General features: G+C 45.2%; 2 protein-coding genes across 7 annotated transcripts in view; one reads left to right on the forward strand and one right to left on the reverse strand.

The window, feature by feature from the left end:
* Nucleotides 1–846: 846 nt before the first annotated feature.
* zbtb11 (zinc finger and BTB domain containing 11) lies at nucleotides 847–9,386 on the forward strand. Of its 2 annotated transcripts, XM_047586154.1 has the most exons (10): nucleotides 854–1,512; nucleotides 2,766–3,010; nucleotides 3,102–3,333; nucleotides 3,417–4,432; nucleotides 4,519–4,854; nucleotides 5,003–5,417; nucleotides 6,560–6,677; nucleotides 6,762–6,920; nucleotides 7,406–7,581; nucleotides 7,662–9,386. In XM_047586154.1, the coding sequence occupies exons 1-10, from the start codon at nucleotides 1,203–1,205 to the stop codon at nucleotides 8,192–8,194; spliced, it is 3,540 nt and encodes a 1,179-aa protein (XP_047442110.1). In that variant the 5' UTR covers nucleotides 854–1,202; the 3' UTR covers nucleotides 8,195–9,386. The 2 variants fall into 2 exon arrangements, with proteins under 2 accessions (XP_047442111.1, XP_047442110.1); XM_047586155.1 differs by lacking the exon at nucleotides 7,662–9,386 and having other exon boundaries at nucleotides 847–1,512; nucleotides 7,296–7,427.
* Nucleotides 8,752–26,910, reverse strand: part of tp63 (tumor protein p63) — a 28,420-nt gene continuing 10,261 nt past the window's right edge. For 3 of the 5 annotated variants that reach the window (XM_047586156.1, XM_047586159.1, XM_047586160.1), the window contains 11 exons: nucleotides 22,796–23,053; nucleotides 15,888–16,074; nucleotides 15,662–15,777; nucleotides 15,078–15,187; nucleotides 14,844–14,980; nucleotides 14,546–14,628; nucleotides 14,326–14,450; nucleotides 11,792–11,937; nucleotides 11,282–11,429; nucleotides 10,337–10,430; nucleotides 8,752–10,232 (listed from right to left, as the gene is read on the reverse strand). In XM_047586156.1, the coding sequence (XP_047442112.1) occupies nucleotides 9,939–10,232; nucleotides 10,337–10,430; nucleotides 11,282–11,429; nucleotides 11,792–11,937; nucleotides 14,326–14,450; nucleotides 14,546–14,628; nucleotides 14,844–14,980; nucleotides 15,078–15,187; nucleotides 15,662–15,777; nucleotides 15,888–16,074; nucleotides 22,796–23,053 (1,698 nt within the window). In that variant the 3' untranslated portion in view covers nucleotides 8,752–9,938. The remainder of the gene's footprint in view (nucleotides 10,233–10,336; nucleotides 10,431–11,281; nucleotides 11,430–11,791; nucleotides 11,938–14,325; nucleotides 14,451–14,545; nucleotides 14,629–14,843; nucleotides 14,981–15,077; nucleotides 15,188–15,661; nucleotides 15,778–15,887; nucleotides 16,075–22,795; nucleotides 23,054–26,910) is intronic. The other 2 variants (XM_047586158.1, XM_047586161.1) reach the window with 1 other exon arrangement.

Consider the following 26,910-nt stretch of genomic DNA (forward strand, 5'->3'; position numbering starts at 1 on the left):
GCCTTTGGATGAGATTTTAAAACATTTGATCACATCTGGATTTAAGCTTGGACAGTAGAGGAGGGCTGAGAGTCGAGGCAGTGTAGACAGTGTACACAGTATTAAGAGGAAATCAGAAATGTAAACTGCTGATTTTAAACTTTGAGCTCCAGTGAAGGCTCAGACAGGACCAGACTGATTGTTAGTGCGCTCACTCTGCAGGATTGCAATTTAATCCAGGACTTTGATGAGTGGCTCCTTAAATGAAAACAAAAATAATAGTAATCACTATACATATGAGCATGCAAAAAAAATCCAAGCTTTTTTTTTTTACCTTATGGAAATTTTGCTGAACTACTGTAGTGCAGTGTAGGGCCATGGCTGTCTCTGACCAAATATTATTTTAAAAATAGCCCAACACTATAAAAGTTACTTGTTGACTTTCAGTGTTGCTCATGGAAAAATTACTTTTCAACAACAGATGTAGATGTAATTCAAAGAATTTAAATCCAGGTTCAGGTGGTTCAGGTTTTCTTTTTTTTTTTTTGTAAGACATGAGACATTGTTTATTTATTTAAGCATGAGAAATGTCCTTGTCACAGTATCAGAATCAGAATTATTTTATTGATCCCAGGGGGAAATTACTTTATGTTACAGTAGCATGGGATTAGACAAGAATATACAAAAAAAACAACAACAAATTTGAAAGATATACAAAATATAAATAAAACACAGAAAAATATACAAAGGAAAATAGAAACATTCTTCATATACAATGTGGTAATTCAATATAATATAATTTCTAAGATTATAAAATACAGACAGTGAAGTAGTAGTTCACGTTTACAAAAAACATTTCTTTATTGATAGTTTATTTACAAAATCGGGCCTTTAGTAGCTTGGTTTGCTTTTCATATGTACAGTCACGCGTTGATAACTTTGCACATTGCGCCCTCGTGCGGCGGATGACGTCCACTACGCACTTCCGCAACTGCTTACGTAAGATCCGGTTGTGCAGCAGCCATTTTGTCTACCCTGACGGCGACGAACTGCAGTTCCACCTTCTCTGAACATTTTTGAAATGTTGCCGTGGGACCTCTATTTCACGCTATCTTCAATTTGAGTGAGGTATAAAAATTGCAGCTCCCACCTGGAGACCGAGGGGGCCTCTTCTCTTCGAGATAAATCAAACATTGGGCGTGAAAACGCGGGTCAGCTGAGACATGTCGTGTGAGGAGAGCTACTTAGCTATCATACGCTATCTGACCGATGAACGGGAGCCGTACGCGCCGGGGACGCCCGGGAATACCAAGAGAAAGATACGCAAAGCGGCTGCATGCTACGTCGTACGAAACGGGACTTTGTTTTATCAGCGTCGACTGAAGGGCCAGGATGATTTCACGGAGCTGGAGGTGGTGCTGCAGGACGGCCGGAGGAGGGAACTTATCATCGAGGCGCACACCATGGAAGGAGGAGAGCATCTCAACCAGCAACTCACCTGGGAAGTCATCTCTCAGAAGTACTGGTGGAGAGGTGAGATGCTGAGGGGCTAAAGTCGAAGTTAACAGCTCATAATTGTTACCGTGAAGTTATTAAATCGGCCGGTGTAAACGCAGCCATGGAACAAATAGCGACTAATGTGCGCCACCGTCCAGAGTTACTCTCTGCTTCCATCTAGTGGCCGGACTTCATAACATAATCCTATGAATGGATGCAAAATAAACCAGACTTGATGTGTAAACCCGTTAAGGAAGCCAGCTGCTTCCTTAATTTGTAGTTTGAAATTTTATTTGTGTATTGAATTTGAATTTTACGAAGAAGAAAAACGGATATGATATGTTATATATTTAACCTGCCAACTCTATGACTGATCATGAATGCGTCACAGACACATATTACACTGTTGACAAAGGAGAACAAAATGCTAAAAAAAATATCTAGTATAAAAATAAATAAAACCTGTTTCACTGACTCAAGGTCAATATTTTAGTGTTTTCTCATGTTTATTATTTTAAAAAATCACAGGAAACACATCAAAACCACAGAGTTAAAAAGTTTGGACAGTCTTTTCTGTTTTCTATAACAACAACAGTGGTTGTAAGTGATAAAAGAATTATAACAATTACTCACACTTTTGGTGAGGAAATGTAGGGATGAGCTTTTTGTCACAACCCCTAGGGGCATACACTGATCAGGCACAACATTATGACCACCGGTAAAGTTAATAATATTGACCGTCTTGATTCAGTCTTCTCCTGGGAAACTTTTGGACCTGGTGTTCATTCATGTGGATGTTACTTAGACATGTACCACCCAACCAGACCAGACCCCACCACCCCATAGCAGTGACACTCAGTCGTCCCCAGCAGGATGCAGCCTGACACAGACACACACAAAAAGCTGTTTTGAAACAATTTTAAAAAAGCACAAGGTGTTGACCTCCAAATTCACTAGATCCCAAACTGATCAAGTATCTGTGGGATGAACTGGAACAAACCTGATCCACAGAGGCCCCTCCCCTGAACCCACAGGACCCAAAGTCCCCCCACTAACAACATCCTGTTACCAGACACCATAGGACGCCCTCATTAGGTCCATGTCTATTCTCTGATGAGTCACAGCTGTTTCGGAGGCACAAAGGACGCCTACACAATATTAGGAAGGTGGTCCTAATGTTATGCCTCATAGGTGTAAACACGTGCAGTTGCAACTACACACCAAACTATCTTGTTTTTGTATTGTGACAGCGCCACTAGTAATTACCAATCTTTCTCTGACATCTGCAGGCATCCTGAAGCAGGTCAAAGACCACATCAAAGACTGCGCCCACTGTCAGAGCAAGCGAAGCACTGACGACGGCTCCGGACCTCGACTGTTCTCCCGGCCAGGGAGGCACAAGGCAGCCGCGAACACAAACGAGGAAGACGAGGACAAAGAGGCGGAAGAAGATGCAGATGACAGCATTTTCTTCACCGATTCGTCCTCCCAGCCGAGGTCCAAGTTGGTCAAAGCGAAGCATGAGCTGGTCTTTGTAAGTGTCGGACGTCAAAAAAATGAAATTGGTGAGATGAGACAGAACTCTCATGGTGTTGTGTTTGTGGTTTGTGGTGGGCTCTTCCCAGGTCGACAGCAAAGGGGAGGTGAATCAGTTCCTGCCCAAACACAGCCAGACGATGTTGGACAAGCTCAACCAGCAGCGCCTCAACAACCAGTTCTGTGACATCACGCTGCTGATCGAAGGAGAGGAGTACCGAGCACACAAGGCCGTCCTGGCAGCGTGCAGCGAATACTTCAACGAGCTCTTCTTTGAAAAGGGAGCTGCGTCCACCCACGAAGCCGTGGTCGACCTCTCCGGTGAGGAGCCTCGCGTGTGGTCGTTCCTGCATCGACCGTTTCCCACTGTTGCTCAGCGTTAACCTACTCTCTTCTCTCCTTAGGTTTCACCAAAGCCAGCTTCCTCCCTCTGCTGGATTTCGCTTACACTTCCATGCTCACCTTTAATTTCTGCGTCATGGCAGACATTGCCAATCTTGCCCGACACTTGCTGATGACTGAGGTGCTGCAGATATGCGAGTCTGTGCATAAGAAGGTGGAGGAACAGAAGCTGACGGTTTATCAAAGAGGAGACGTGCACACGGTGATGTCGAGCCAGCCGGCGCCTCAGGAGGAGTCCAAGGACCAGTCCGGTGCCTTCACCGTGACGATACAGAGCGACGGCCAGGCCGTGGTCACGCAAGACGGAGAACCTTTGACTTTTGTCGCACCTCCCAAAGACGCCTTCATCAAGCAGCAGTTGGCGGTCGTCACCCAGACTGTAGAGGGAGACCAAGTCCACGACGTAGAGGCTGGACAAGGTGAGACGGTGGCTCTGATCACTCACAGTGGACAGGTTCAGCCAGGAGAGACCGTTACTCTTATCTCAGGCGGCGCAGAAGGAATGGAGGGGGAGACGATGACCGTGGTCACTCACAGCGGACAGGCCGGAGCCAGCGAGTCTCTCGCCGTGGTGTCGGCCTGCCTGGCCATGGAGCAGCCGCAGGTCGCCGAAGCCTTTGTCATAAACGTGGACGCAGACAAAGTGAGCTCCTCCGAGGTCGCCATGTTAGCGTCTGCAGCGGCGACGCCTCAGGAGGGAGCTGCAGACGTCCAGCAGCAGGAAGTGGAAGCAGCAGCAGCAGCAGCAGCAGCCACGCCGCAGAAACGCAAACGGGGGCGTCCCGCCAAGGTGAAGAAAGAGGTGGAGATGGAGGAGTTCCTGCCGCTGGAGGACGAGGATCCCTCCGCTGATGAAAGCCCCGTGGACAAGCTGGAGCGGACGTCGGACGACACCAGCAGGCGACGCCTCCGCCAGCGCTCGATTGCCGAGGGCGGCTACGCCCGACTGCACATGGGGCTGGAGGATGAAGAGGAGGGAAAGAAAGTTTCAACTCCACCACGTGCTGCCACGCCCAAGGTACACGACTATGGTTTTACTAACACTTCGCCATCATGTTGTGTATTATGAATGAAAACTTGATGGTATTAATGCTTCTGTCGCAGGTGGGGCCGAGGCCCGGGAAGAGGGGAAGACCACCAAAGCAGCCAGTGGAGACTCAAATGGACGAAGATCCCGCGTCTGAGTCTGCAGTCGATTCAGAGGCCGTCACTGTGGAGAGCACCACCACCACCACCACCGCCACAGGACAGCTCAGCTCAGAGGAGGCGGGGGTGAAGGGGGACGAGCCGAAGGCCGGACCCGAGCAGGACCCTGGTCCAGCAGAGAGCGCCGTGGAGGGAGAACACACGTGCTCTGAGTGCGGCATGTCCTTCCAAAGACGCTACTCGCTCATCATGCACACGCTGAAACACGAGAAAGCTCGCGGATACAAGTGCAGTGTGAGTGTTACATGTTGGCCTTCAGAATCACACTCATCTTTGGTCTGAAAAATCAATTAAAACAAAAAAACACGCATGACAAATGCGTACATTAAAAACTACGAATGTTGCCTGCACGCCCTCATGTTGTGTTTCTGTGTAACTGCAGCTGTGCAGTAAGGAGTTCCAGTACGCCGCCTCGCTCCGCGCCCACCTGGCCCGACACAAGCAGCAGAGCAGCCAGAGAGCCCCCGTCACCAAACCCTCGGCAGAACGCAGCGCCGAGGACAAACCGGAGAGGGACCTGGATGACAAGACGTCGTCGGCGCTGACCAAGCGAGAGTTCGTGTGCGACATCTGCGGGAAGACGCTGCCGAAGCTGTACTCGCTGCGGATCCACATGCTGAGTCACACGGGCGTTCGGCCTCACTCCTGCAAAGTGTGCAACAAGACGTTCACCCACAAACACAGTCTGAAGATGCACCGAGCGCTGCACGACGTCACCAAGCAGTTCCAGTGTGAATTCTGCATGAAGTCCTTTGTGAGCAAGCGGAGCATGGAGGAACACACCAGCCTGCACACGGGTCAGTACAGGTCACTAGTCAGGGTCTGTTTGGGTTAGTCACCGTACGGTTAAACTTGAAATACTGGTTTCTGATTGGCTGGCTGAGGTTTGTGACCTGGTATTCTCCTGATCTCTGGTGTTACAATATATATTTATCACAGCAGGAAAAACAAAAGGAATGTCATCTGCATTATTCATAGAAAAAATAAAACACTTTAAGAGTCTTAACAGTTATTAATAAACCATTAAAACACTTAATAGTGCATATTGTCAAAACAAAGAAGGAACAATACAATAACTAATGCTGCTCTGCCATCTTGTTTCAACAACCTTTATTGAAATTTTCACTGAACAAAAGCAGGCAGGTCCTTGGTGTTGACTTTCATTGTGATCTGTACTTAAAGTTTTAATTCGTTGCCAGTAAACAGCTGGTAACGTTTGGAACAAAGGAAGCACTGAACAAAAGGTCCGACCACGAATCAAGAGTCTTGATCTGAACAGTTGAGGATGAATAAATGGCTACGCTGTTACGCCACTAGATTATACCTCTAAAAGTCTTTGTTTCTGATTGGCTGCCTTCTACATAAGGTCTTTAAACTTCTACAGTAATGCCTCATTAAATTGGTAGTTAAGGACGCAACACTTGTGTCACTTAAATTAGAACATAAAAAATGTATTTAGTAAAAATCAATATTTTTTTAATTTTCACTTATCCTGACTTCCATGACTGAGAACACTGTGGACTTAAATAAGTCCACAGTAAGTAAAACAATAAGAAAAATAAGTTCTATTAGCAAAGTGAAAGTGGTCTCCCAATTACCCAACATGTTGACTGTAAACACAACTAACTAGACCAGCTCTATAGCTATTTATATCATCATCATCATCATCATCATCATCATTGACCAGTTGATGAATGGACTCGAGGTTCAGATCCATGGTCTCCTGTGACGCCCTGACCACTGGACCGGACCAGTATAGAGTCAGGAACTGGCTCTGAGCTTTGTGCTCTGGCTTCAGCTCCAAAGCATCATCACAGATGATCATTGATCTGGGCCTCTCGTCCCTCAAAGCAAATCAGACGCCAGTCTACACCTGTTCTCTTAAACCCCAGTCCTGTGAAAGGCTGAATGACGATGTGACGTCTGTGTTCGCGTTCAGGTGAATCAAAGTACCTCTGCAACACGTGCGGAGCGACGTTCCACCGAGCCTCTGCTCTGAGCAAACACCTGAAGAAGCACCAGCCCAGACCAGACGTCCGGCCGTTTGCTTGTGCTCAGTGAGTAACGCCCCCCTCCTCCCCTTTCCAGCCTGATCTAAACCCTAAATACATCCCACTCACTCCAGTTCATCTCTCCTGCAGCTGTGATAAGAGGTTTTACGAGTCCAAGGATCTCCAGCAGCACATGAACAAGCACATGGGCCTGAAGCCTTTCCAGTGCCAGGTGTGCGGGAAGTGCTACAGCTGGAAGAAGGACTGGTACTCTCACGTCAAGTCCCACAGCGTGGCTGAGCCCTACAAGTAAGTCAGTAGAGGGAGTCTCATCACTTACACAGTAGTCGTCTCTATATGAGGATTTACTCGCATCTCATTTTTATACCTTCTGTTGTCATTTTGCATTCAGTATTAAGCTTCAATTAGTGCACAGGTTCAGATATTCATTTTTTTAAAATTTCAAGTAGGTGGGCTGTGCAACTGCCCTAAACATAAACATACATACATGGGATTTCACCTGTGGACTGAATAGACTTTCTTTCACACTCAGTGTAGCCTGTGTTTAGCATTAGCACATATCATTGTATTCATTTATCCTTTTACCTAAACCCTCAGTGAACATAACTGCTAATGATCCAGTAGAGAGGCTGGAGTGAAAGAATATTTAATACCTTCGTGCAGGAAAAAAAGAGTGACGATTCCTCCCGGATGACTTGCATGAAAGAGTTTTTACAAATGAGATTCCCACCCAGCGCCGCAGCTGTAACGGTGGCGTCTGCTCGGCTCCTCAGGTGTGACGTGTGTGGGAAGGAGTTCTTTGAGAAGGCTCTGTTCAGGAGACACGTGAAGAAAGCCACGCACGGGAAGAAGGGTCGAGTGAAACAGAACCTGGAGAGGGAGTGCGAGCAGTGCGGCAGGAAGTTCACGCAGCTCAGAGAGTACAGACGCCACATCAACAACCACCAGGGTGAGATCTCGGAGCTGGTTGTGTATAAATATAAATGTAGTCCTTTCACGGGGATGATTATTTACCCTGCTTCTCTTCAGGAGTGAAACCATTCGAATGTCTGACGTGCGGCGTCGCCTGGGCCGACGCCCGCTCCCTCAAGCGCCACGTCCGCACCCACACGGGCGAGCGGCCCTACGTGTGCCCCATGTGCCACGAGGCGCACATCGACGCGCGCACCCTACGCAAGCACATGGCCAAGTTTCACGTGGACAGCCTCCCCGGGAAGATCATGCTGGAGAAGGACACCCTTCAGTTCCACAACCAGGGCACGCAGGTGGAGCACGCCGTCAGCATCCTGGCGTCCGACCTGCCCCCCGAGCTCCGGCCGGCCCAGCAGCCGCCCTCGGAGGAGATCGAGACGGTGCTGATCACGGAGGAGACGGTGGAGGCCGTGCAGGCCGTCCAGGCCGTCAGCGACGGCTCCGTGTCCACGCTCTCAGACCAGGGCATCATGCAGGTCGTGAACTACGTCCTGGCCCAGCAGGCGCTAACGGGGCCCAAGGCTGACGACGCACCCGAGGTGATTCAGACCATGGAGGTAGAGGTGGCTCATGTGGCCGAGGTGGAGTAACGCTGGGTCCCGGGGACTGGTCCACGTTGTTTCTTCAGTGTGTATAAAATGTGTAAAATACTGTGTATGAAGCAGAATGTAACAGATGCCTATTTTTCTGAAGCTGTACATAGTGTAATTGAATCATGAGTGGAGTTTCCACTGTTCGGCCCTGAAGTGAGTGTGTTTTCAAACGAACTCACATGTTTGTGTTCTGTTGCTGTACGTGGGCACAAGGCGAGATGAGTTACATATATGAATTTACTGTGTTTTAGGAGAATTTCAGGTAGAATTAAAAAGAAAACGTGCTTTGGCTAAATGTATTTTACGTCGTCTCTAATCTGTTGCTGTTGACTGAGAAGCTGTGAGACGACACCGTAGGAACTCCAGACGCCCAGCTGTCACGAGTCTGTCTCTACTCCCCAGCGCCGGCTTGAAGGAGGAGCAGAAATAAAAGCTGCCTGTATGTGTCACCTAGATCACTGTCTCATGTCACACTCGTGCACGGTTAGTGTTTGTAGAAGCAGATTTTGTTCTTTTGTCGTTGTTTTTTTTCAAGAAAGAAACTTGACACAAAGGAGTGTTAACATGCAATACAGCAAGTATGGATATTTATTTCAAAATTATATCAAAATACCCTTGATATATTGCAACATATTTACAATACATTGTACAAAAATATGAAACTGCAGTTGGTTTCTGCTTTCTAACAACGCAGACTACTGAAACAAATCTGAACTTGTGGTTTAATGCTGGGCACACACATTGAAAACAAACATTGTTCTTACTGGTACAACAACCAGACAGTATTCACATCAATATGTTTGGTTCTTGATCAGAGTCATGCAATTTCTCTAGGGTGACTTTTAGAAAAAACAACTATACAAATTTATATACATTTAGGTTTGGTTTTGGCCAGTTATCAGGATGAAATAAACCTCTACCAAAACATGGTTCAAGAATAAAAAAATACTTGTGCTAGGCATCCGCAGCAAAAGCCTGCTCTCAAAATGCAATCACAACCACTTTTGCACAGCAGTAAACAAGAATAAACAAAAAGGACATCAGTCATAGTACCATGTAACTGTAAAACACTGGGTCAAGAGCATTAGGCCTATATATGGCTACATCAAATGAATGACCATCTGTCACTTGGACACACACATACTTCACAACCTGACTCAATAAGGTGATGCAGTGGTCACAACACATGGAAAAAAAAAAAAATGCAAAATATAGAAGCTACAGCAGAAAATAACTTGCCCATCAATTGACATAATACTTCTGAGAGGAAATGTTTGAAATGTATACAATCAATGCGTACTTCTGCCACAAATGAACACCAGTGTACCAGACTAACAGCCATAATGGTGAAAACGTAAAAGAATTACAAATTAAAATACACTTTCATAGCAGAAATATAAGCCCTTATAAGCCCTTTAATGCAGGTTTGTTTCCAGTCATGCCTCAACAGGGGAATGAATTGTGAACACTTAACAAAACCACAAAGCAATCTTGAAATCCTCAGCATTTCTTAAGTGCTCAAGAAATAAAAATAAAATGCACCTTTGCTAAACACCATTAATGTCTCCTCTGCAGTAACGAGAACTAGAGCAAAAATGTAAATAAGTGCATTTCCGTGTGAGTATGTACTTTGTTCTCAGCTGTGTTTGCACTAATACCAGGGTTTTCAAATGAAATGTTCCATCAGCAGGCGTGAAATGAGAAGCAGGCGCATTGAGATGAAGGCGGCGAGCCGGTCGTCCTACTCTCCTTCCTCCTTGATGCGCTGCTGTTTGTTGCGGCGAGAATCCAGGTCGAAGGAGAAGTCGGACCACTCGTCGCGGGGCGGGAAGGAGATGGTCTGGCGCAGGGTGAAGCGCACGGCGTCGATGACGCGTTCACCCCTGGCCTCAGAGGAGCCCACGCTGACAGTGGAGGCTCCGCTGGTGGTACGCACTATGTGGGGAGGGGAAAAATCCATGGCCTGTCGGTGCTCCATGATGCCCTTCCAGATGATGTGCTGGAACTCCGCAGGGATCTTCAGCCTGGACAAGTCCTAACAGTCATTACACAGGGGAGCGTTAGTAATCGCAGGGGGACGGGGGCGGCCATCCTTCTCTAACCCATCAAATGACTCGTGTTGGATAGGCAAGGGCTCACCTCCATGTTATAGTTCTCAATCTGGTAGATGTTGGTTAGGCCCTGTGCTGTGAAGTAATCCAAGCAGCCTGCGCAGCCCAGCCGTATGAGGAAGCTGCAGGAGGAAGAGGAGGAGCGTTTAATATATGAAGCTGCTTCTTCACCACTGTTCTTTACTCCTGTGTCGTCATTAATGCGGACCTCTTCGTGGCGACTAAACCCTGAGGTCATGTGGCCAAAGTGCTTCTTATCATAAATAAATGCAGTCAATTAAATGTCATACACTTGGGTGCATTCATTTCCCAATGATGGAAGCCTTTAAAAAGACTTTAAAGGATGAAATGCATGAATAGATGAAGTAGAAAAAAAAAGACAAATGCACATTTATTACAAAAGTATCCCCGTAGTTTAAGAGTACGGCGCACCTTTTATTTTAAAAAGGTTTGTTTTTATTTCAAATGGCGTTCTCCCCAAGGACACGTTAGATTTTTCCTGACAGAGGAGCTGTCACTGCTCACCCAACAACTGCCAGTTAACGGGCTGCTGTATCCCATGACAACCAGAGGAGACGTGTTTTTTACAATGAGAACAGAGCAGAGTAAAGCGAATTCACAGCCCAGACCAGAATAGCTGTCTGGTGTTAGCAGCAGGTAGCTTTTGATAATAATCCTCCCGAGAGGTGGAGGACGTGTGATTGGCTCAAAGGAGAGGGGGCGGAGCTTGGTGTCAACCCCACTGTCAAACTAATGCCATTATGAAATAAAACTCGTGTAAGTGTGTTGAGTGCGTATTAGAGAGAAACGATTAGTGTTCAGTCATGTGGTCTGTTTAACGTTGTGTTCTTTATTTAACGCCGAACACTCTGGGCCTCCGCACAGTTGAAGGCAAACACAAGATCCTCAGAGCGGATGAAAGGAAAAATAAGAAGAGCTGTGGATGTATCGCGCTGTGGTCGGATGAAGGTACCTGGAGATGCTGCTGTCCATGGGGTATGGAGGAGGGGGAGTACAGTGGGAGGAGGGCACCAGGGGTAGCTGTGGCTGCAGTGCATGTGTGGGGCTCAGTGAACTCATGTCAGCGTTCATGGGGATGTGAGTGCCCATCATAGGAGTCACTGCAGAGACAAAAGGAGCTACTGTGAGCCATCTTTTAGCTGCTCTGCCACTTAGAGGTTATGAAACATCGTCTGTAAAGTGGGAGGGGACGTTCAGAGGTTACTCTCCACATGACACATAATGCATCGTAACAGGTCCTGCGGGAGAATCTCACAGGGATCACATTCTTTGAGGAGGAAGCGGTGGGGGAAGGTAGCTAGGCAGCTAGATAGATAGGGGGTGTTCAGGGCTCCTCCTGCCTGCCCAGACATGCTCCTCTCATACATATACAACACGCCGACGAGGGACAGAACGACTGGTGGAGAGTTTGAGGCCGCGCAGCCCCAGACGGACAGGAAGAGAAACAAAGGGGCACACTTACTGTCAGTGAGGCCCCCAGACATGCTGGATGGGGTGAGTGTGTTACGCTGCTGGGGGTTGATGAGCTGGCTGACAGAGGGCAGCTTGTTGACTTTGCCGTGAGTGGGCGAGCTGCTGCCGAAGGAGGGCTGAGACTGCATCGAAGTTCTGCGGCGGGAGAGAGGAGGGCGACAGGCTGTTACTGACGTACTTCAGCTTTAACGGAGACTTTAACTTCTCTGAACATCACACATTTTGGTCACATTCATTTACGAGGAGGACCGCTTTCAAACAAAAAAAGCAGTTTATTATGTTCTGACAGACAAAAATGCAGCAGCCACTAAAATACAACCATCTGTTTCAAACAGAATAGTCACTGAGGTTCAGATCTGCTCTGTACATCACAAAGTGCACGTCTAAAAACTGAATTTACTGCGGAAAGTTGAAAACTATCACACAAACTGTCCTGCAGCGACATTAAAAAACATGACCAGCATTAGCAAAACAAAAAAAAAAAAAAAAAATCTCAATAACAAAGTCAGTTTCCCCCTAAACCCCACAAAAAGTTTGAGTCCAGCTCTCATGACGATGCATAGCAACACATACACTACAGTAAGTTCTGTGAGTCAAGTATGAAAAACTAAGCTCAGCTTGGTTCCTGCCCAACTTCAGTCTGGAAGACTGAGTGGGGTGAACATTATGCATGAGATAAAGTGGTGCCGCCGCCACCACAACAACAGTAATATAGTTTTTTTTTTATGGACAGAAATAAAACATGCAATTCAAAAAAAATGATCATCTGTTCATTCAAAGACCAGTAAAGTCAGGAGTCAGGACAGGGTCGTGGAGGTCTGCAGTCTACTGACACACTGACACAGTCTGTAACGGCTGAACAACATTTTCATATTCCAGGATCTTGCAGCAGCAGCAGCAACAGATCGTAGATACAGAGAGTTCATATCCTTGGTGCAGATCCCAGGACAGACAGAAGGAAGTAGATGAGGAAAATCAAAGTTGATAAAAAAGGAGACAAAGAGGAGGTCCGTGCAACTTGAAGGAGGAGGAGGAAGAGGAGGAGGAATGTGGGATAGTTTCAGGAGTAGCTGCAGCGCCGCCTCTGTTCTCCTGCAGGTTCCAGGAGCTGGCTACCCAGGCGGGCTTTTATCAGGCTGCAGGGAGGAACCGGAAAGAAGAGAAAGAGAGCAGAAATAAGGGCTCACTGGCAGAAGAGGAAAACGGAGTGAGTGACCCAGAGGCCTAGAGGTTCAGTCAACAGATGTGATGGAGAGAGACACACACACAAAGAATGGGTGTGACACACCGCCCATATCTTCCAACGTGCTGCAGTAACACAACTGTCCAGGAGATGGCACTATGCACACACAGATCACAGCATTTTAAAACTGGACCGTCTAGGTAGCGTTACTTGGCAGATACACGGTGGAGGGAAAGAAAAGGTCTTAAACACTCACTGTTGACAAAACCTTTTATTTCAAAGTAGGTGGGGACGAAACATTGAAAGAGTTATGAATTACAAAAGAAGAGAGCTATGAGAATATACAAAGAAAACCAGGAAAGGCATGCAGAGTAAAGAAAAGAAAGCCAAACGACCTCTTCTAGTGGTCTGACTTTAGATGAGCTTAGAATCCAACAAGTATTCAACAAATTTACTCTAATCTATCTTGGGAATATTCTATATTTTATTATCTTTTTGCAGCGTTTTATGGGCCAGGCAGCAGGAAACAAACAGCTAATGCAAACATTACTTCACTGCGAGGCTGTCTGCCAGTCTCTTAATGGGAAACTATAACATAAGCAGTAATTATCATCACAGGGCTGTCAAACTATCACCTACACCCATCGCCCCGTTTCCATGGATTATAGTAAAATGGGCGGGACAAGAACAGTGTGTGTGAACATATTCGGAGACAGTTTTAATTATGCTGAAATGAATAGATGAGGCTGAGGCACGGATTTTGTTTGGTGCTGTTGTGCAAACCTGGCAAAGCACCCAAAGGCGTTACCCTGCCCTTTGCAAGCTTCGCCCTAATAAAGCAGAGTCAGGTACATTTGTCACGATTCATAAGCTTTGGCTCGTATCCCATGAGAGAACAGGAGGGAAAAAAAGAAAAACAGCTCTACACGGTGCAAGGCTCGCCCTCTGAAGTTGCCTGCATCGAGCGAATTCTGCGAAAATTCTCAGCTGCTGGTGAAAACTGAATAACACCCATTTTGGAGCAATTACTATCAGCTTTTCTGCAACGCTTCCGCGGCAGCAATAAATGCAATCAAGAAATCTCATGCGTAGCTTTTATCAGCACGATCTGCTTTCCCAACTCAGTCATGTTAAGTCAGTTAGTCATCACTGCACTCTACTCAAAACAAACTCAACTATTTAAACTAAAACAACTTTCTGAACAAGCAAACGTTGACATTTAGTGAGATAGAAGATACACGTAGCACGTCGGTTTGGATTCAAGGGTGAACCTTGCAAGTAACGTAGGTCTGTCTTTCAGAATGAGCTTCACTTTATTAACAATCGGTACTGGTACTCACTGTTTCTGAAGTAGATTCTGCTGCTGCTGTCTGTATGACTCTATTGTGTGCTGTGGCAGAAACTGCATGAGTTCCAGAGACTCTTTGATTTTTACCAAAATCTCATAAATTTCACGGCCTTTGATCTATAAGAAAGAAGATAGGTGGTGGTCAGTGAGCAGCTCGGACACACTTGGAGCAGTTACCAAACAACGGCCCCAAACGGCAAAGTAACACTTACAGGCAAACAAAAAACCTCCTCATCTGTGGATCTCCTCTTCTTGATGGCGGACATCTGTATGCCATGGGAAACCTGGCGGAAGGCTGGAAAGACGAGAAGAAGGAGTGAATACAACTTGTTTGTGCGCTAAAAGGTGAGCCTAAGCCAAAGCAGGAGGAGGAAACGAAGCGAGGGAACAGGCAGGCAAGTAGCAGAGAGCGCCGGGTGTTAGTGAGTGCAGCGGTTGAGGGTCCTCGTCACTCGCAGCACGTCAAGACCAAAGGCTCGTCAGCCCGCCACCAGCCCCAGCGCTACTTACGGCGTTTCGTACCCTCACTGCTCTTTGTGGCGTCTGTTACGTGCTGCTTGCGGATGCTGTCCTCATCTGCCTTCCGGTCTCGGCCCGGGCAGGCGCAGATCCTGGCCTCGAAGCAGCGTCGGCCTAATACCTGACCACTGGGAGAGAACAGGGGACACCTCGGTCAGCAACGCTGCTCTGGAAGCATGGCAGGCAACCGGAGAGGACGGTGAAGATCATAACAGTGTGTCTTACTCTCTGGTTTCCAGAGTGACGATGATGAGAATTGGGCGTCTGTTCATTCCACCCACGCAGCTCGAGTTGCACATGAAGTTGTACAAAATGGTGGTGAATTCTGTCCCCACCTGAGGAGGAGAATGACACTAAAGCTCAGTGGCGGCTCCAGAAAGACAGAAAACTCGCGGCAGTTTCTCAGGGTAGCAGATTATTTCAGTTTCAGCTTTAGTCAGGGTCAAAAAACTAAATTTCCCCTGAAAAATGACAGGTCAGTTATATAAGGGAATGTAAATGCAGTGTTAGAAATGGTTTTAGTGTCGGTTAGTGGTACATTACCAGTAAACTAAGCATATTTGTTTGTATTATTTGTAGTAACACAGCCTGTTAAAGGAGGCTTAAAGCTGTTTATGAAGTACTGATCACAGTGTGGTGTTAAGAGCCAGGCGCTGCTGTGTGTGAGGACTGAGGGGCTGTGGTAGAGCTCTGTGGGGGAGCTCTGTGTGTCTGTCGCCGCTCTATCAGTCAGAGTCAGGCTGAGGTGGTGAGGTGCTGCTGACAGGGCATTCAGCTGGACTTGCCCCCGGGGATGATTGACAGCTCACCTGGGGAGGCTCGTAAGGAACTAGTACACTCTGTCTCCCAGTGATGGAGTCCTCCACATACTGGGCGTGGCTGTTTCCCTCCACACGGATCAAATGGCTCGGAGGAGCTATCTGACCTGGAAGCAACATGAGTTGTGTCGTTAAGTGCCAACAGCGAACAATGATTACTGAAGTGAAACACGAGTCTACTCAGGGAATTTATTCTTCAATAAATCAGCTAACTGACCGTCATTGAACTCGCGGCTCAGCTCGTGGTTCGGGCAGCGCTTGACCACTTCAGTCACATGCTCGGCCTTTTTATAAACAGGCATGGCCCTGATAACGGCGCCCTGCGGTGGGTTGGTCAGCACTTTGATCTGAATCGGACATGTCTTGGCAATTTGGCAGTATAACTTCTTCAGTTCTGTTGAGTACTGGAGAGAGAAGCAGAGAAAAGACAGAATATTAGAAAAAAATAAAACATTTCATGGAGCGTTCCACGTCTGCAAGAGTTAACGGCACGGGGAATGTAATGTTTATAACTGCTCTGAGGCTCTAAACAGTTTCTGCTGAATTTTTAAAAGCACAAATTGATCTGGCAACACCTGTTGCCTAGACTGTGCACTTCTGGTTTCCCCTGGAGCAAAAAGGGTTAAATACAAGACTGTGATTATGACCTACTTAAATAAACACACACACACACACACACACACACACACACAAGTTTTGGTGCTACAAGTGTGTATTGGGCAACCTCAAAGATGTTACAGAGAGCCTCTGGGACTTCCGAGGAGCGCCATAAAATGGACCCCTCCAGGAGCAATTAAACTGGGCCTGGCTTTCATCTTCAAGGGGGGAGCACTCTGCTAAAGCATCTGATGGCTAGTCATCATACAGAACAGCTTCTGAAGTGGCTGGCAGGCTACAGCTACATTAGGTTAGAGTGCAGATAATGTTGCGTGTTTGGATGAAAATGACTCAGTTTTAGTTGCAAGTACAGAGCGAGGGACTAATCACAGAGTCACAGCAGATCCATCCACGATGACTGGTGCCAAAATGTTATGGTTGCTCACAAAAACTGGAACACATTCAAGTTTGCACGCCAAGAGTAATGAATAATGGATGTACCTTGATCCCTGGCACTGTTAGAATTGATAACCAGTAAGCCATCAAAAAGGCTGAATCGTTACTAATAGGCATAACCCAACTGTGTAAACAAGCCATTCAAATCACTGCTGTGCAAGCAGAGCTCTAAATCTTTATGTGCACAAGACACTGGGTGGGGGTGGAGGGGAAAATCTCCCTGTCAGGTTCATTTCTGAGTGAAGAAAAGTGAACATTGTGAAAACCGCTCGGGGCTGTGTTCGAGAACAATGCAACATAAAATTCCGCCTCTATTAAGAGTGGTTCCAATGAAAAGGAGCTCATCCCAGTACCTGCCTGTGCTGACTATAAGTATTACACAAGCTTGGCACAGACATTTTTGACTCTGCTCCCCAGGCGCAACCTTTCCTTTCATCAGGACAAACCCAAAACAGAGCACCTTCTCGTCCCCCTTTCCCGTATTCTCTCTCTCTCTGCATTTTACCCACCGACGCGGAATCTGCTTAGAATAAAATTAATAGTAACCCCAATTCTCAGCTACACCACTTTCCTCAAGTGATCTCATTATAATGGCACGGCACTACACAGCGCTTCAAACATTCGCTGCTTAAGATAACATCAAATGTTATGGCAAATAGCGAGGTTGCAAAAATAAAATAGTATCAAGTGTTTTGATTGCCCATTTGCGCATGAACACATCTAGTTACCACGATACACTGACTGATAAGAACATTTCAAGCTCTGAGACATGTACGTCAACACAATGACTGAACTGACACTTCCTTAAAATCAAAGCAGCTTTCCCAAAACTCCTCTTAAAAAAAAAAAAAAGAAAGAAAGAAAACAAAAAAAAAGGAAGATGAATGGTTGGAGTTGTCCCCTCGCTCCTAACCTGATACTCCCCGTACGCCTCTGTCAATCAGCTAAATGAGGTGGAGAAGCCAAGCAGAGAGACGGGGAAAGAGCAAACGAGAGAGCAAGAGATTATGAGGCAAAGACAGGGAGAGAAGTGTTGTGTAAAGGGTCAGTGTGTGGTGTTTTGAATAATTACAGACTGCTGGTTTTGTGTAGCTGAAGGCAAAAGCAGCACAAACTCAGAGCACTAAGATCTAATCAGAGATGTGCAAGAGACAGAAAACCAAAGTTTGTTTAGATGATATCCTACTGTCTCAAACTTACACACGCATATGCGTGCGCGAGCGCACACACACGCAGGCACACACTCAACCATCCCAGCCCTGGAGCTATAAACTTTGAGTATACAACTATGTGCTGCTGGTGCCGTGTTTGCTCAGCAGTGAGAGCAGGAGCCGCTGCTGATTGCTGAAAGCGGCACCAACAGTGTTCAGGGTGGAGGACAGCCAGTTGACTGATGGGATTCAGTGGCTCACTCAGGGTGCGGTGCTCAGGTGTTAACATGTAATTATGAGCCTTTCATTGGTCACAATGTGAATTACACAGCCAAGGAACACACAGCGCACAATGCAGAGCTCCTTAATCACAATCATTTGAAAGAGAACTTTTGTTGGTGTTTGCAAGAGCCACACCTGACACACAGTTCAAGTGGCACATGTGGCATTAAGGCGGAGGGAACTGAAGAATGACCTAAAGAGGCCGTATTTACAAACACAACACACTCCGACTGAAGCCGCACAATGCAGTTGGACAAACATGTTCAGTGCCGCGTGGCCGACAAGGCTGCAGTTTGAAAGCTAACCCAACAATGAAAGTACAGTATGTCCATAATAATGATGTGACTACGTGCAACATACAATTTGATCCGATGCTTGGACCATACTACATCTGTGCAATTACTTTCTAACACACAGGCCATTTGAACGCACAAACATACATTTCCTGTGCGGCGCAGGTTGAGACAGGCCCACAGCTGTAGCGTTCTTTTCTCCCTGACAGGCGCTGCGGGCGCATGCAGAAGTCAAGTCCTGACAAACATCAGGCCTTAAACAAGCACTGTTTGGCGCCTCTGGTCTTGTCTTCTTCATACCTGACATGTCATGTCTTGCCTACAGCTTCTCCCAAACCTGTTTAATTCAACAATAATCCAAAGAGTTTTTTCCGCTCTCTTCTTTTCTCTGTAACAGAAGCAAAGCACCTGCTTTGTGGAAGAACATTTAAAAGTGGTAAAACTGAACATTTTAGGAAACAAAAATGTTTCCATTCCCCCTCTAAAAGATCAAAGTTTACTGAAAACCTTAGTATTAAGAGCAAACTCAATGACAACACCTGTCAGAGAGAACTTGTACACTGGAATGTGACACAGAGTCAGATATTGATCTGTCTGTTCTGGGATTGTCCAGTCTAACCCTTGTCGTCACCAGGAACCTATGACTACAACTTCAGCGACGTTTGGAACTGAAAATAAAATCCCAAAAGGCGGGAAAAGGTTCTGGAGGAAATATGAAAATGTTCAAATGAGTAGCCAAACATTGAGGAATTGCTAAAAATCTGTAAAATAATTCCCAAAAGCTTGGTTTGGTTCTAGTTATCTTTCAAATAAGTATAAAGCTGTGAACATGTTTTTCCAGTCTTAAGTTAAAACGCAGCAATGATTGTTGTGTTGAGAGCTGTCATGAACTCAGCATAGTTGGTTAGTTTTAATCCAAAATGTCTTATCCAGCTCTGCCTTTTATAATCATACCAAGACAGTATGATTGTGTTTTCCATTGAGCTGAAAGACCACAGCTATGTGCACAGGGTTGTATGTTCAAGGGAAAAAAAGAATCCAAACTGAGAGAGAACGGGCTTTTCCTCGGATATTATAGAGAAACAAATCCCACAGTTCATATCATAAAACCCTTTCAACTCAGCCTTTTTAAAAATTTCCCTTCTACCTTTTCCCATCTGTAGTTGCAGGGCTTGTCTCTCTGTGATGGGCGAGTCGTGACAAGCTTCTTGACACAAACAAGTCTCAGCCCCATCTCGTGAGGCGTGGGACGGGCCCGCAGATGTTCCAGGGACAAGCTGAGTCTTGCCGCCTTTCGCTGGAACACTCTTCTCTTTCAAGGACTCTCCTCCTCCTCCGGCGCAATGTGAGATGCAACCATCAAGCTTAACTCTCTCAAAAAGACAGAGCCCACTCCAAGAGCGCAGGGTTCAGGAAAGAGGCACACAGTATTTACACAAGTATTATCTACAGGCCCTCAATCCATTACTGTAATCCCCCTGAGCTCTACAGCGTCCCAGTGATAGCCCAAGCCATGACATTCCTCTCCTTTGAGTGTATGCGGTGGTTAATACACACGGCAAACACAACCAATCTTCAGTCTCACAATAGTCGCATCAATAGCAACAATGGTTCCCTCTTTTTCAACACTCCATTAATTTAGTAAAGCAAAGAAGATGTAACATCTCTAACCGGTGTATTGGTTTGACCTGGACAAGTGTTTCTTTTTTTTCTTTCTTTCTTTTTTCTTTCTCAAACTGAATGATAAAGGAGGGAACACCATGGAGACGGCAGGAGTGGCAACAAGGAAACTGTGTGGGAACAGTTCGGGGAAATGTTGACGTGTTGCACCTTTCTCTGTGTGTCACAGTCATTCCAGACAGGAAGAGGTTAAGGTGTGGGTTAGGGATTAGGTGTGTCTCCATAAGAACAGTCATCAAAAAGTACAGTACACAGTCCACTAAGTCCCATGGAAGATCCCACAGGTCTTCAAAAAGGGAGCATTAGCAGATCTATGCGCAGAGCAAAGCTGTGTGGTGACATCTTCAGTGGCTCTCTGGCTTCAGTCCATCAGTCCAGCAGTTGAGCTATTGGGTTGAGATTATAGGAGCTTTGCCAAAGATTTCTTGAGATCAGGTGAGGGGGGGCCTACTTTGAGATGAGAACCAGCCTTATAATATTTAGAATTTGGAATATGGAAAATAATCTGAACAACCAAACAGGGTCTTTATGTCCTGAAAAATCATCTTTGACAGGAATGACTACATTTGGTTGTTAGGTAAAGACATGCTGACATTTAAATTGGAGATTAAGTGAGTCTTTTCTGTAGCTATTTATATTAAATGGTCTCTTATGCAGGAGAATATGAAGGGAATAAACCCAAATTACACTTTTTTTTATGTAGTTTTGAATTTTACTGTTCAAGAATTCAAACAGGAATACTGTTCAAATTTAATTTTTGTCGATTCGCTCATGGGAAGATATACACATCACTTTGTGCAAGGATAATAAGCAGCAATCCACTACTTTTCCACGTTAAGTCGGACCAATCAAACCAGTCTTGCATCATGTGTTGTGACTGTGGGACACAGTCTGTTTCACTACATGTGTCTATGATGGGTTATGTCGTAAAATGGCTCTGGGGCGTGCCTCTCGCAAACCACACTCTTAGCTGCCTCACAGTTGCACATCAGGCAAACACTTTTGTTTTTGGACTGTGAAAATGAGAGGGATGAGTGAGGCAGTGTGGGAAATGGATAAATGTCACAATCCCACACTTGGCATGGTGAAGGTATTAAGGTGAGATCGCCCAGCACTCCCTGACTTCACTTGGAAGGTGCAGTCCTTTAAAGTCAGTGCAGTAAGCTCAGTAGGATTTTTTTTTCCAACAGTCCCTTTTTGACACATTGGCCTGGGATGACTTGGATGTGCTGTTAATTATCAGTCTAACACCAATTACATTTTTATTAACCTTGTCCATTTCACTAATTTTTTTGACAATCTTTCGCCTCAGAAGGAAGTTCTAGTAGTTTTTACATGATATTTGTGATTCGTGCAGTGGTGGCTGTCGCTTTAATGTCCCACTCTCCCCAACTTCCAAGTCTCTTGGTCCAATCAAAACTGATCTTTAAAGAAAGGCGTGTCACACGTACAGTGACAAAACTTTGTCACCGACGTTGTCCGCTAGGGTGCATTAATACACAGAACTTGACAGACTATGTCTGCACAGACCAGCGCTGCAGAATAGACACATAAACAACTAAGCAGGTGGGGCACTGATGCAACAGCTGTCCCCTGGCCCTGTCATGAATAATGACAGAGCAGGAGGAGCTGGTTGTGTAGCTTTACTGAGCATCGCACGGTGACATCTAGCTGCATGGGGCATCACCACACCTGGAGCAACGATTAAAACTGTTTACCTCTGTCATCAACCAAGTTCCCTGAACTTAGACCCAGTTGTCATTGAATTGACGCTTGGATTAGGCAAGAGCGCGGCTAAAACAGGTTTAGTGTGGAAGACGGAAAGGTAGTTGAGTTTTTTTTTAACCCTTTATCCATGTTATTTATTCATCCACAATTTATTTGCCTTTTTTTTAGTGAGTGTCTCCCATTGAGGCCAGCATATGTAGCGAGACTGGACGCTTCAGTTTTTCCTCTGTAAGCAAGGAGGAAAAAAAATGCCCGGGGTCCAGTAATGATTTCAGGCGCTATATCTCAAGTGACATTCTTTCCTGCAAGATGTAGTTGTGTAACGCAGGACTTTTAGATACTGTACACCTGAACAGTTAAATCTGCCTAGAGCACAAGCAGTGAGATAAGGAGTTCGTGGGTAAAAGTGTCTTTTTAACCTCTACACTGACAAGTCACTGCCTCATATGATGACCTGTTTTTGATGACAGGTATGAGCTTGATAATAAGACACGGAAAAACTGAAAAGAATAAAAATAGAATTGCTCAGTCCAACAGACAATGTATTTAGTTTTTCAAGTCCACTAATAGCTCGTTGTGACTGACAACTTACCTGTCTCTATCTTAAAGCATTGCTTTTCATTCTTTCTACGGAGCCAATCTGCTCCTGTTTAAGATATACTGACTATTGATTCTCTTATCCAGCTGAAACTGGTCCTGAAGGAACAGCTTGTCCTTAAGGATGATTCTGAGTCGGGTTTACGTAAGAGTATTTGCATAAATTTCCTGGGACATATTTCAACTTTTAAGGAAAGCCAATAAAAAATATCCTCCAGGAAAAAATCCCACTGAGATAAACTTGCTAATGTTACGGATGCTGGCTAGGAGCCAGTGTCTGGATATAGAGGTGGAACCAAAGAAACTTTAAGCACAAACTGCTCAATGAATGAGGGTCTTACCGTCCAGGTGGCAGACTTTGCTGTACTAGACTGTTGGAAAGACACATCAAAGGTGTGGGGCCCAGCGTAATCTGTGTTGGATGGGATGGCGGGTGAGGGAGAAAGGGCATCAAAGGTGGAGCTGGGCTGGGCGTAGGGTGACGGAGCGGTAACGTTGTTCTGTGCATGGTCGTTGTTGTAGGGGCTGGTGGAGGTTGAGCCACCGTTCTGAATGTTCTGATCCATGCTGTTCAGGAGCCCCAGGTTTGTATACTGTGACTGGAGGCACAACAGAGGGAAGGGGTGGAGACAAGGGGAACAAATGGTCAGTCATTACGGAAGGATTTAAAGGTGCTTCAACATGAGCGACATAACACTCTTTAAAATCAAATGCAGAATTGAATAATCTTTATTGGACATACAGAAAAAAGGTAGTTGTTTAGTTTTATGCTGAGAACATGAGAAAGAGTGAAGTTCTAGATACAGACTGGTAGATGATAACTGACCATATAAATTAAACATCAATGTTTAAAAAATATAAAAAATATTTTATCAGAATGTATCAAATGAATACAACAATAATGACATGCTACCACCAAACTTTCATCTTCCCCTTTCCACCGACAAAACTATTCCGACAGGACCAGTGGAATTAAAATATCCGCCTTTAGACAGGATGGAGAATTCTCCTGGGTCACAGCCAGCCCCTTTCTGCTTGCTCTGCTTGCCAGTCACCCCATTCCTTTCCATTTATAAATGGCACATTCCTGGACGAGGTGCTATGGCTCTCGCTCTTTAGACAGCCATTAATCTCTCCAGGGCCTCTTGTTTATTTCAAGCACGGTTGACCACAGCTGTCTGATTTACACCCACTGTACTGCCAGGTGTTGTACCAGATGACCAACAAAACACTCCTTATTTAACTGTTACTCAATGTAAGAACTTAGGGAACAATAACAGTGCTTATTATGTACAACACACAGACTCACACAGTCAGACAGACACACCTGAGAAAGGTCATCCGAGTCAACCTCAGCATACTTGTGAAGCAGCGCCACAGGGTAGCGAGCTGTATGGATGAGGGTCACTGTGTGTGTGTGCAGCGTAAGGCTGCTTAACCCCCTGGAAACAATGACACCAGAGCTTATAGGAGCTTGTCTGGAGAACAATTATGTTGGGCATGCAGGTGTTAGGAGACAAGTGATTTGTGAATAGAACACACACACACACACACACACACACACTCACACAAAGAAACGGAGGAAACTCCATTTTGTTGGAGATCCTTCAGCCTTTCGCAGGAAGAGGCTTCCCCAAACACACGCTCTCTCACAAAGACCTAATTACACACATGCCTTATAGAGGGTTAAACTCAATAGGCTGAAGAGTGGACCTGTGCATCCGATCCCCATGCAGAATTAAAAAAAAGAAAAAGCGGGCGTGGTTTGAGCTGTTGTTACTACAGATAATAAAAGCTTATCAATTGCGCAAATATCTATGACAGTTCATTTAGAAAATGAAAATATGCCTCGTTTTGTATGTAAGTCGGGGGGTGACTTAATTTCCTGTTTGGACTGCTTTCCCGTATGTGATGAGTGAGCAATCATGATATATTGGAGTGACTCTTTTGAACTATGGTGCAATTTCACTGAGGCGCTCAGCCGCTGGGAGATGACACGGCCTCCCCCAGTACCTGATGCTGGCAGCTGCTATGTTGGAGGTGACAGCCACCAATTATCAATGCCAAATTATTGTTCTAGAGAAAAGGTTTATGCTGGCCAGAGACCAAAGATAGTTAAAAGCTGAAACACAAAGCAGAATCCCTGACATAGACTACTTAACATTAAATACAGGGCCCCCGTAATGCTTCGCATAGTTTAAATGAATATAAGGATCAAAGATGAGGATTTGAGGAGAAAGCCATAATTGACCAGATTCACCTAAACTCATGATGGTGTAATGTTTAATTGGCTGGAAGTGGGATATCAGCTTTTAAAAAGGGCTGTGTGAGGGATATTTAGGCCTTCTCTTCGCTTCCTTTAATCAGATCTTATTCCACTATAATACAGCAACCATTTAATAACCACTTTAGCAGCTCTTAAAAATTCCTTCTGCTTATAGCTGACGCTGTGTTTAGGCCTTTGGGATGTCAAGCGGCTAAGCACAAGCACAGTAAATCAGCGGTCTTGACATCCTCAACAGTCTTTAATAAAGTTTGTTAGAGGCTGTGCTGTCTGTTTCAGACCTGCAAGCTCATTTTTTGCCTGACTTAAATGCCGTGTAAACATTTCAGGCCAGCAGGAAAAGAGTCCCGCTGACCCCCGTCTGTTTTCAGTGGAGGAATCTGAATTCTCAACGCCTATCAAAGATATTTTAAACACACATCGGCATTTAAAAGTTACTGTCAACACATCTCATATGGTCTACGCAGACATATGAATTAGAGCATTTAATATACTGTATTTATTACTTAGTAGATAATGTAGATAATGATTGTGATTAATGTCACAAGAAGAAGAGATTCTATTATCTTTGCGAAGACATATTGCTCGTTTTATACTGAAAGTCAGTTAAAGTTTTAAATGTATATCTGAATCTACATGAGTTATCCTGATGCTGTTACTGTAACACAGTCACAATGTGCACCGAAAAACGACTGAACCACCGAGAGACGACAGGAACCAGAGCAGACCTCGCCTGAGGGGCAAATAGCTCCCATTCCTAACTCTGCTGACCTCCTCCATGTTCCTTTAGCCAGCACATAAGAATATCTAGGGGTGTGTAATGAGTGACCACAGGGGTGGGGGGCATTAAAGGCTCAACAGGGCTGGAGTTGAGGTGGGGCTGGGTGGGGGTCTATCTGCACCTTATACCTGCTGGGGTGGGCAGAGCAGGTGATTGTATCTACATCAACATACCATTAAAGCAATTACGACCCCGGACTAAACAGCAACGCCTGGCTAGCCACATTTTAATGGCTGCAGCGGCTCCCAGGAGACTGGGGACGGGGGGAACCCGATACCTCACACACTGGAGGGACTGAGCTGGACACCACTTAAAGACCCCCTGCTCAACAACTTAAAAGACAGTGACCTGACACACCTGCTATCTTCAACCTGCAATCTGAGAATCTTTCACCGCTCGCTCGCCTTAGTATTTAGGATGGTGGTTGGATGTGGAATTTGTTTGGAGAAAAGAAAAGATAAATCACAACAGTTGACTGAAGCCGCGAAAAAGGAAAATGGGATCCCGACTGACTATCTAGAAGATGAATCTCACAAAGACTAAACTTATGGACAACAATTTGCTGCATCTCAGATATGTTAAGGGACATTTTTCTGCTTGCTTATGCTTAAATAGAACTGGTGGAAAACTACCAGTTTTGTCACTGCCTGATTCTACGCAGTAGAAATCATACCGTGTGTTAACTTCAGGCCAAAATGATTTTTCATATCTATCGATCTATCTATAAGCAAACATAAACTCTTTTAAAGTGTTTGACATTGGGCTGTGCAAACACAGATCCATCAATCCTTATGTTTGTACTTTCAGAGCAAAAAATGGGAAAGGAATCACAGATTTTATTTCCCTAAACACTCAGAGGCTTATATATGAGATGAAAAAAAGTTTTTAGTTCAGAAAAAAATGCCTCATTTTACAAGGACCCCACTAATAACATCATTATTGTTTTTAATTAAATTATGCTTGATACTTTGTTTCCATATCTTTTTATTCTTCACCACTTCCATGAAAGACTGCGTCCACTGAACAGGAACGTCTCACCACAGAAAATCAAAAGGTCTTTTAGAAGCCACATTTTATAACATTAAAAAACATTGTCAAATAACAACCAGACTAGTGAATAACATTTTTGGACTATATCGATGTCCGACCAGACAGCAGCCATTTCCCAATAAGGAAATATTCTCCAAGAGATTCTCCAGGTGTTTACATTCCCTGCTGTCTGGATTCTCACAGAGACGCACACACAGATGTTCACAAAAACACATAACACTCCGTCGGAGGCAAAATATCAAAACTGGGGAATAATTCTACCCATTATTTAATTATTATTTGATTTTAAAAACCAATTTGGCTATATTGTCATAGTCTGTTTTAGTTGATCGGGAATGAAC

The sequence above is a fragment of the Mugil cephalus genome, chromosome 6 (assembly GCF_022458985.1).
Source record: "Mugil cephalus isolate CIBA_MC_2020 chromosome 6, CIBA_Mcephalus_1.1, whole genome shotgun sequence".
In the NCBI taxonomy this organism is placed as follows: domain Eukaryota; kingdom Metazoa; phylum Chordata; class Actinopteri; order Mugiliformes; family Mugilidae; genus Mugil; species Mugil cephalus.

Coding starts and splice junctions, on each gene's coding strand:
- zbtb11 (XM_047586154.1), top strand. CDS start 1,203: ATGTCGTGTGAGGAGAGCTACTTAGCTATCATACGCTATCTGACCGAT. Junction 6,678..6,761: donor CGGCCGTTTGCTTGTGCTCA/GTGAGTAACGCC, acceptor TCTCTCCTGCAG/CTGTGATAAGAGGTTTTACG. Junction 7,582..7,661: donor CCACATCAACAACCACCAGG/GTGAGATCTCGG, acceptor GCTTCTCTTCAG/GAGTGAAACCATTCGAATGT.